General features: G+C 38.3%; 2 protein-coding genes across 5 annotated transcripts in view; both read right to left on the reverse strand.

Moving 5' to 3' along the window:
* The window catches only part of LOC103475355 (beta-1,3-galactosyltransferase 2-like), a 9245-nt gene extending 6826 nt beyond the window's left edge, over positions 1–2419 (reverse strand). For 2 of the 4 annotated variants that reach the window (XM_008427304.2, XM_008427212.2), the window contains exon 1: positions 1834–2419. Coding sequence is in view for 2 of the 4 variants with exons in the window: in XM_008427129.2 (XP_008425351.1) it covers positions 212–257 (46 nt within the window). In the remaining 2 variants the exon portion in view is untranslated. Of the gene's footprint in view, positions 1–211; positions 276–1833 lie in introns of those variants that run through there. The other 2 variants (XM_008427129.2, XM_017307315.1) reach the window with 2 other exon arrangements.
* Positions 2420–3015: 596 nt separating this feature from the next.
* On the reverse strand, positions 3016–8967 carry LOC103475609 (beta-1,3-galactosyltransferase 2-like). The gene is made up of 2 exons (XM_008427428.2): positions 8544–8967; positions 3016–5381 (listed from the first exon to the last, which is right to left on the reverse strand). The coding sequence occupies exons 1-2, from the start codon at positions 8582–8584 to the stop codon at positions 4283–4285; spliced, it is 1140 nt and encodes a 379-aa protein (XP_008425650.1). The 5' UTR covers positions 8585–8967; the 3' UTR covers positions 3016–4282.
* Positions 8968–9194: the final 227 nt, after the last annotated feature.

The raw sequence follows: 9194 nt of genomic DNA on the forward strand, positions 1-9194 counted from the left end.
TACCTTTGCTGTGGCTCATCACATCTGCTGTAGTTTCTGAACATTCAATAAACGACAAAATTGGACTAATTACCTCGTTCGTTTGTGAGCATACGTCACAACAAACATCAAATAGGACAAATATATTTCATTTAAGTTTTAACAAATTCTACCGCGATAATTATGTGAAATTAAATTAATTATATCCCGACTTCAGAAGATTTGCCTTTACCTTTATTGGGCTCTTTGGTTCCCCCTATCAGTCTGTATTTTCTCATATCGAGGTCATCAAACCAAATTTCAGATCTACCATGACTGACTGACACCTGCTGGCGTCAGGTTTGCAACCAGCTTCTGACTGAGAAACCAGTAAGCTGCTCCCAGTGTCAGAATCTCACTGAGGAAGAAACTAGATTAGGTTTTCTGTCACTTTATTATTTCTGCTATAACTGATGTATATTCGCATATAAAATAAGTAATTAGAGTTTAATTTGCAATTTTTATGTCTTTGTGTCATGAGGTAGATCTCAGGCGGCTGGTGAGAGAAAAAGTAGATCTTGCTCTCAAAAGGTTTGAGCACCCCTGGTGTAGACTGTTTGGATGGTTTACATAGTTGGGTTAATACAACATAATTTGAGAAAATAATTATGCTATTAAATTTTTTTCAAAGTCATTATTATTTTTAAAATTTAAAACCTTAAATTTTAAACATGACTATTTTAGTTTACACTTGCAAGGTAAAATAAAGTTTGGTGAAGAGTAAAAGTGAGAGAATCCTGTTTATGCAAGTCGACAAGTTGAACAGGTTCCTCAAATCAAAAGCAATGCCTTCAGCAGGCAGAAACAGACAGGAGGACTGTTAGGCTGGGGGATTTAAGGTTCTGGATCCAAAACCTGAATGGCTTGTTTAGGTTTCTACTTTTCACACGACTGAAGGAAATAAAAGAAATAAACCATGAATCTCACTAACTGAACACAACAATACTCTGTAAATTTGGGATTATGGATCTCTGAAGGGAACCCAATCTTCAGGATACTTTCACTTCAAAAACATGTTCAAATTATCAATTTTTGTAAGTGTATATCTTTATAAGAACAATCCTGTTTATCCATAAAAGTTTAATCTTCATCCTCATGAGTGAAGTTCACAAAAAAAGTTCAATCATCTGCATTCAGTATATAACCGCAGAATTTTATATATATATATATATATATATTTTTTTTTTTCAAAAAATTCAAAATGTCAAATACTAATGTAGTTTTTTATTTTTTACAGGTGTATATTTTTTTATATTTTAGTGCCATTTGTAATATAGAGACAAAAAGGAGGAAAATGTAATAAACAGGAAAGAAGTGGACTTGAGTTGATTTGGCAGAAACAAAATTCCTCTCGTACACCGTTAACTATAACAATTAAGGCAGCACAATAACTGCAAACACTCAGCTATGAACCAAGGAGTAACAAGTCCTCGAATCCTGTCATTCATGGTAAAGAGCCGTTCAAAAGAATCGGATCGTTCGTGATTCACTAGTGAGAAACGTGCCGAATAAACCAATTTTGACCAACTTCACATCTATAATATTGTTAAAATAAAACAGCTATTACATATGTATGGAGTTTTTTGTGATTAAATTTAGACCGCAACATGTAGGAAAACTTTACTTAGAAAATAAGGAAGTAGGTGATGTATGCTGCCTGCACCAGATGATTTTCTCTAAGAACACGACCCCAAACTTGTGTAAAACTGAACACGGTTGAGGTGTTTCATCCTGCAGTCCGATAATCGGAAGCTAACTGAGTTATATCGTCTAACAACCCGTCGATAACTTTGTATTTCCCCTCCCGTAGCCTACCTTTGTGTTCCTCGCTTTGTTTTTCAGACACTCTTCCTCTCTTCGACGTCTTCTCTGAGGTACAGAAACGCTCCCAGCAGATGGGAAGTCATGTTAAAGTAGATGTAACATGACACGGTGGAAAAATAAAACAACTGCGCGCGGCCATTGAAAGGTATTGCTACCTGAGGGTACAGATCCTTGTCAGCGGACTGGACACGCCCCGCTTCCTTGTCGGCTCTGGCCAACAACAGAGCAAAACCAAACAGCTTTCACAGCAAACATGATTCACTGTTCGAAAGGTTTAAGCTTCGACGTAAATCTATGGAGGCCTCTTTCCGCCACTTTGACAAAAAAAAAAAAAAAAAACTTGTGTCGTCTTTGTCTAATATCTAGATTGACTTTATGCTCTGAAACACTTGAGAGTGACGAACACGTAAAAGAAATAGGAACTCGGCAGGGAGGTAAACACTTTTTCCACACTATTTTAGACTATATATACCACTGCTCTAATATATAGTTGCACAGTATATAGTCAATTTCGATTTCAAATCCCACTCGTGCAATAACCTTTTTATGCCACTAGGTGTCAGGCGAACCTTGCCGTTTTTTACATCTTTGTTTCGATTTGACTTTTTGTCGTTTATCCAACGTAATAACGAATTTTCAAATGAAAAACAAATGAACACAATTTCTTGTTTGTATTTAAGTTCAAGCTGAAAACAGGCATGTTTAGTAGTCATGTAAGGTTTAATAGTCTGCATTTTGTTTTGGCAAATTGGTATGCTCTGTAATAGGAACGTTAATGAGTTTAAATGCAGACTTACTGATATTTTGTTATGGATCATAGAGAATCATCAGTCATCTCTTGAATAAATGTGATGGTTCTTGTAGTTATTACAGGACCATGAACTAAATACTTTTTTTTTAAAATGCTTAGTCAGAATTGCTCCCTTCCTGAGGAAGTTTGCACCCGGTCAGCCTTCCTGCTCAGTTCTGTCTGGGAAATCTGCTCCCACATTCCACTACTGGTCAAAACCAAAAAAAGTCCTGCAGGAGCTGATAAATATCTGAACAAAAACAATGACTTGTTGACCAATTTCCAGTTCTGCCAACCATCAAAGGTCCTCTCTCAATACACTTATATGCAAGTCATGTTTGTTTTATACTAGTGATAGTTAAAGTGAGGTAGAATGACACAACTGGACACAGAAAAAGCACTTTAGTGGAACTTTGCAAGCTCAATACAGATATTATACATTAAGACCGTTTTTTTTTAAAACATGCTCTGCACTGCACAACACTACAACCCACTTGGCAGATTGTGACTTCGGTAGATGTAAACAGGATTTCTTTACCGAGGAAGTAATTTAGCAAAGACTTCACGAGAAAGCTGCTAATTACAATTCCAAACTTCATGTGCCGTTTGCTGCCTTTGAAGCCAACAGAAAACACGAGAGTCGCATTTAAATAAATCAAACTGTCTTTTCTTTATGATTTTTGGTGAAGTGCAAACAAAACCTAATTTCATTTGGCTTCGTTCATTAGAAAAATTTATTTGACAATTGTTTTTTATAAACAGCCAAATTCTAAAAGAGCAGATTTAACAAAAATCAATAACATTGCAATCATATTCATTTAATTTTAAATGTATCCCAAACAATGGGAACATATGTACAATACATTGTCTAAAAGCAAAATGTTTGACATATCGTAAAAAAATAAATAACATCAAAGCAGGAGTGGACAGTATATTAAATTCTGAATAATTGTATATTGGGTTTTGTTTACAAACTTGCTCTTCGTCAATTATAGTTTTTAATCAATTCCATTGAATGTATTGTTTTTTGTGATACAAAAGTGCTTTTGCATTTGCATTCAGTCACCCTGAGTTATTCGTTTGCTGAACTATCATTCTCTGCAATTTCTGCTGCAGGCCTTTTAGGGCATGTCTCCACCAGAATCCCACATCTAGCAATGAAAAAAAATTATAAATCTTATTTAAAAATCAGTTCAAGATTAATTACATTTAATAGACACATTCACAATTCCAGGCTTTAACATGAATAAATATTGAAAATATGCAAAAGTATTTGTACATCTGTGAAGCACTGGTAGTGGCTTGAACAAGATAAACCTGACTAGGTTGAACCTTTAGCTACATGCAATAGTCAGAAAAGTTTTTGATAAATATAAATCTGTTAGACGGATGAAGTGGGGGGGGGGGGGAACACTCAAAAAAGAGAAATTATTTTTAGAGTGAATTAAATTTAACTTCAATGCTGCTCAGTGTGACAGCAATGAGTTTTAAATAAAACATGTCAAAATAATAATAATAAATTCCCTGTTTTACAATAAAGTGCAGATTGAAAGTTTCTGAAACAAAAGATTCCAGTGTAAGAACATAAAAAAAAAAATCCTAATTAAAAAATTAAAAAAAGTAAATCCCATATCACTATTAATGTTTGTCCTAACAGTGAGGTCCAGGCTTCTTGTAGTCTGTCCAATAATCGATCAGTTGTTCTGAAGAATCAAGAATGTACGTAATGATCTTAGAGAATTCACAGCGATCATATCTTGTGTTATAGTCCCTAAACTGAGAGTAATCCGGAGGAGATGTAACTGAAAGTCCGAGATTTTTTATGCACATCCCAATATAAACATCTTCTATGTTAAAAGGCTTGATATATTTTGAGACCTCCACAAATTTGGCGGGAAGGTCATTGGAAAAGACGTACCCCATGCCCTGGGCGTATATGGGGTACTGGGGGTCAGGGTACAGCTCCTCGGGAACGTACCACTTGGAGTCCTTGGACCGGATAACAGGCACATTGCCCTTAAGCAATCCTGTCAGGTAGTTCTTTTGGGGGATCCCTGGTTTCTTCAACATGATCACCAGGTTATCGACGTTCAGGAACATGTCAGAGTCCACCTTCATGGCGTAGGCCGCTGCAGGGCAGCGCGTGGCCAGCCAGTCCATGATCACCATGGTTTTAATGGTCAGGTTGAGATACGTGTCCAGGAAGTTACTCTGGATCAGATCGTTGTGCTGCTGGTTCTCCTGTTGGAGCTYCTYRACATCRWKTYYYYYATCGAGACCCAACACGAACAGAGTGAGTACCGTCTCGCCCTGGACCACTCGGTCTTTGCCCCACGTTGCCCGGATCGCGTCCCGAGCCGCAACGTTGCTTGGAGCCACCGGCACCATCAGAACCAGGAAAGGCGAGTTGACTTTGCAAACCTCGGCGTTCTCCATGACAAATCTGTAGTTGTGCGGATAAGCTTCATGGTACTGAAGGCGCTGCTGCTGCGCAGGATGTGGCTCTGTGTTGTCATGCATATCATTTAGCATAAGTCTGTGTTTCAGGTGGACTCCATAAGGCGGTGCATTACCCAGAGAAGTTTGGACAAGAACCCAGTTGAAGGTCTTTTGGAGAGAAAAACCTTCACATAGTGACTGTGTGTTATTGCACATGGTGTATAAGAGACAGAGGATCAGCAGGCAAAAAAGAACCAGGAACTGAAACCAAAAGCGAAATGACGACGTCTTCTCCTGACATAAAGGTTTTCTGTAGAGAAAAGAATTAAAACTGGTTAGCATATTTGGTGATGAGTTGGAATCCCTCCTTGCCATAATCTATGTCTCGCCACAGATTCTACTTTGTTCTGTCTTATTTTATTGCATGTCCATTTTTGTAAATTGTCGTCAAGGGACTGCAGATGCAAATTAGCTTTTGCTATAATCTAGTACAGCACATCACACTGTGGCATCTGTTTGAGTTGTACATTGTCCGGTTTTCAATACAGTTCATTATCATAAGTCTAAACTCCTGGGCTCCTTAAAGGCCTTATTATAGCCCCAACTCCAATGAAGTTTGGCCATTGAGTAAAATATGACTACACACAGAATGGGGTTATTTGCAAATACTTTTCATCCTATATTCAGCTGAATTTACTACAAACTCAAGATATTTAATGTTCAAATGGACAAACTTAATTTATTAATTTAATTAAATTTTAATGCCGGGAACATGTTCCAAAAACGTTGTTCCTGGATCTTCACTGTGCTGCATCACCTTTCCTTTTTGGTATAAAATCTCAAAATTACTCGCAATTGTACATTGAAGATCATTGTACCTAAATAGTTGGACTCACAAAGTGTTGAACCTGTCCCCATCCTTCCTTGTGAATCAATCACCTGTTTACCCTGTCCTCCAGAGAAATGTTACAAGCAAGGATTTTTTAAGCATCCTTTAACTTTCAGTCTTTTCTTGCCCCTATCCCAACCTGTCCCAACAAAATTTTAAATGTTTATCAAACAGAATTTTCTTCCAAAAACTAAAGCAACCAATACATAAGTATTTCTGATCATACTCATACATATAAACAAGCAAAGAAAACAAAAATCAAACATTTTTGAGGATAAAAAGTGCTTGACTGAGATATATTTCTGAACTTCTATAATTTCTAAATGTTTGTTTGCTGATGACACTTTTCTTAGGGCAACAAGAAACCCCACCCTGACTAATTTGGTTTTATTTAGCAAATAATTTTCTCTGAAAAAGTAAGGCTCCTCTGTTAGCTGCCACAACATAACAGCACATCTGCCATGCTTCCTGTTATTTGTTCTAGAGCAGCGAACAAAATGATGGCGCTGCTTTATCTAAAACAGTGGTTCTTAACCTTTTATGAGGTACAGTTTTATATGCGCATTCACAGAACCCTTCTCACCACTTTGCGGTATTCTGATTTAGTAATGTAATTATATTAGTTGTGTTACCACTCCACTAGACGCAGTAGCAACCCCGAAAAGATGCGACTAAGGAGCAAATTTACACTATAGAATTTGGTCAAAACGGTGAGCTTTGCTGAAGTAATTAAAGACACAAGCATAGACATCAATACGTAGACGCCTCATGGAGCACTGAGTCGTACGTAAAAGCGTCCGCCATCTTCTATGTGGCAGCAGGGCGATCGGAGCTCCTTAAGTCCTGTGCTSTGTGGACTTGTTTCAACCGTTTTATGAAACAAACTGGATTCATTAGGATTACCTTCCCCAGGTAAGGATGAAAGATCAGAATTACTTTACTTTGCAGCCAGACAAACAAGCAAAGAAAACAAAATGTCCTTCTAAACAATCGGAAAATATTTCCTATGTAGCTAAATTGGCCCGAAATAACCGCTGATTGTTAGCATAGCAGCTAACGTTTTCATACTGTTTTCTAATGAGAGAGAGCTGATGAGAAACTGCTGTTAGAGGAGAAGTTAATTAAAAACCAAGGATTTTGTGAGTAAAGATCAGTCAGGATCAGAGCTGGAGCTGCTGTTCTTCAGTCTGTTTCCCAGCTCAGCTTCACCATGTCGGTATTTAGCTATAAAGATGCTACGAGTCAGAGCCCAACATGCTGAAAATGTCTTTTTCTGAATGTGAAAGAAACATATACAAAACATAGATCGTATGTATTTTCTATTACACTTTTGGATAATTTCTCTTTTATCCTTGACTTTAGCCTGTGAACCAGGACATCTCAGAAGTCATTGGAGTTCTCCCAGTGTGACCAGCAGACTGTAGCCTGTGACCAGTGTTCCCAGCATAATAAATGTTTTATTCTTTCACTTTGTGTGTATTTTTAAATATCTCAATCTGAAGTATTAGTGTAATAATGTAGCTTATGTAATGAAATAAAAATAATTTACTCTGTTAGAATTATTTTCACTCTTTGCTGTCAAAAGCAGAGTTGACATACTGTAATAAATATTTATTCTCTTGAAAAAAGTAAGAAAAATATGTAGTTTAATGTTTGACAAAGATTGATTTATAAATCAAAAGTCATTTCTCAATAACGTATAAAAAATACAGGAAAATAGTTTGTCTTGAAATGTTAAATGCACATTAAATTATGGAATTATGTAAATATATTCTTTAATAAAACACTGCAAAAGTGTGTCTGTTCATCAATTTCAATATAAAAATTATCAATCATTTCTATCAAATAAAACATTGTGCTCTTTATTCAGAAAGGCCCCAAAACAATTAAATATTCACATCAAAAGTTAGAAACTCTGTCTTTAGTAATTTCTTTGATTGTCAAATACATTAATGTGTGTGAGAAAATGTGTCAATGGCAGGTATTAACTTAAAATACTTTGTAGAACGGCACTTTATAAAGTTCGATCCATGACATTACGTAGCCTTTCTGTTCGATCCATACCACATATTCCACATTCAATATGGCGGACGCTGTTACGTATCGCAGCAACGGGCCGGCCCGCTCCATGAGGCGTCTACGTGTTAACGTCTATGGACACAAGTTCAAATCCATGCTGAGAGTGGAGCTCCTTCAATCAGGGATCCTCTGTAGCTCTGATTGGCTAAGCAATGTAACGTAACGTGATCCTCTGCAGCAAGTGATGGCAAAGCGGGGCGTCATCACCACTTTACACAAGTGTGTCTTTACCTCCGCGGCACAGGCTCCGCCGAACCCCTGGGGTTCGATCGAACCCAGGTTAAGAACCACTGATCTAAAACCAACGTTTGTCTTTTGTACATTTAAAACCTCTTTTTTTCAGCATATCCAACTTTATTTACGACGAAGCATTATTATTTTTCTCATAACCCCCACGCCTCCACTCATCAAAAAATAATAGGCCCTCAACAGTTTAGTGTCACGAACCACCTGCTACAGAATATAAACTCAGAAAGGAATGTACTAATTTAAGCATTAGCTTACTTATGTAAAGGATGGGGCTCCCGCACATCACCGCAGAACATTTCCAGACGTCGCCTTGGTCCATTCAGAGCAGAAAACGTGAACAAAATGACACCGACTTCGGCGGAGAGCCCACCGGAGGCCGGGGACCGACCGAACCCCGAAGGTCCTCACCGATGGAGCCGCAGGCAGCAGGAGTCCGTCCGCCCGCCCGCCCGCCGGGGTGACAGCTCGCTGCGGGATTCTTGACTTCAGCGAAAAGCCTGATAAGGTTTTTGGCTGCACCTCTGTTATCGACACGGAGAGGCTGTCACGGCTGTCCCACCCGCTCTGAAAACACCCTGAAACCACTCAACTGTGAGAGGAAGTAGTGATGGGCCATATGAATTCAGGCTTCGAGGCTTGTACCGAGTAAAAAGGGGGCGTGTCCGATGAAACCCCGCTTCGAGGCTTGTGACGTCTTGCTGAAAACCACGTGACTGGCAACAAACGAGGCCTCGCATTGCATGGGTCACGTGACTGCTTCATTTTGCGTGTCGGTTTTCAAAGTAAAAGCGCGGTGAGCCGCGCTGCATCATGGGTTGGTGTTCATTTGGTCTCGCATCAGAGGAGAATATTTGTCTTCAGTAGCCAAAATAAAATGAATATTGACCAACATATTTGATGTGTATT

Source organism: Poecilia reticulata, linkage group LG1 (genome assembly GCF_000633615.1).
Source record: "Poecilia reticulata strain Guanapo linkage group LG1, Guppy_female_1.0+MT, whole genome shotgun sequence".
Taxonomy (NCBI): Eukaryota; Metazoa; Chordata; class Actinopteri; order Cyprinodontiformes; family Poeciliidae; genus Poecilia; species Poecilia reticulata.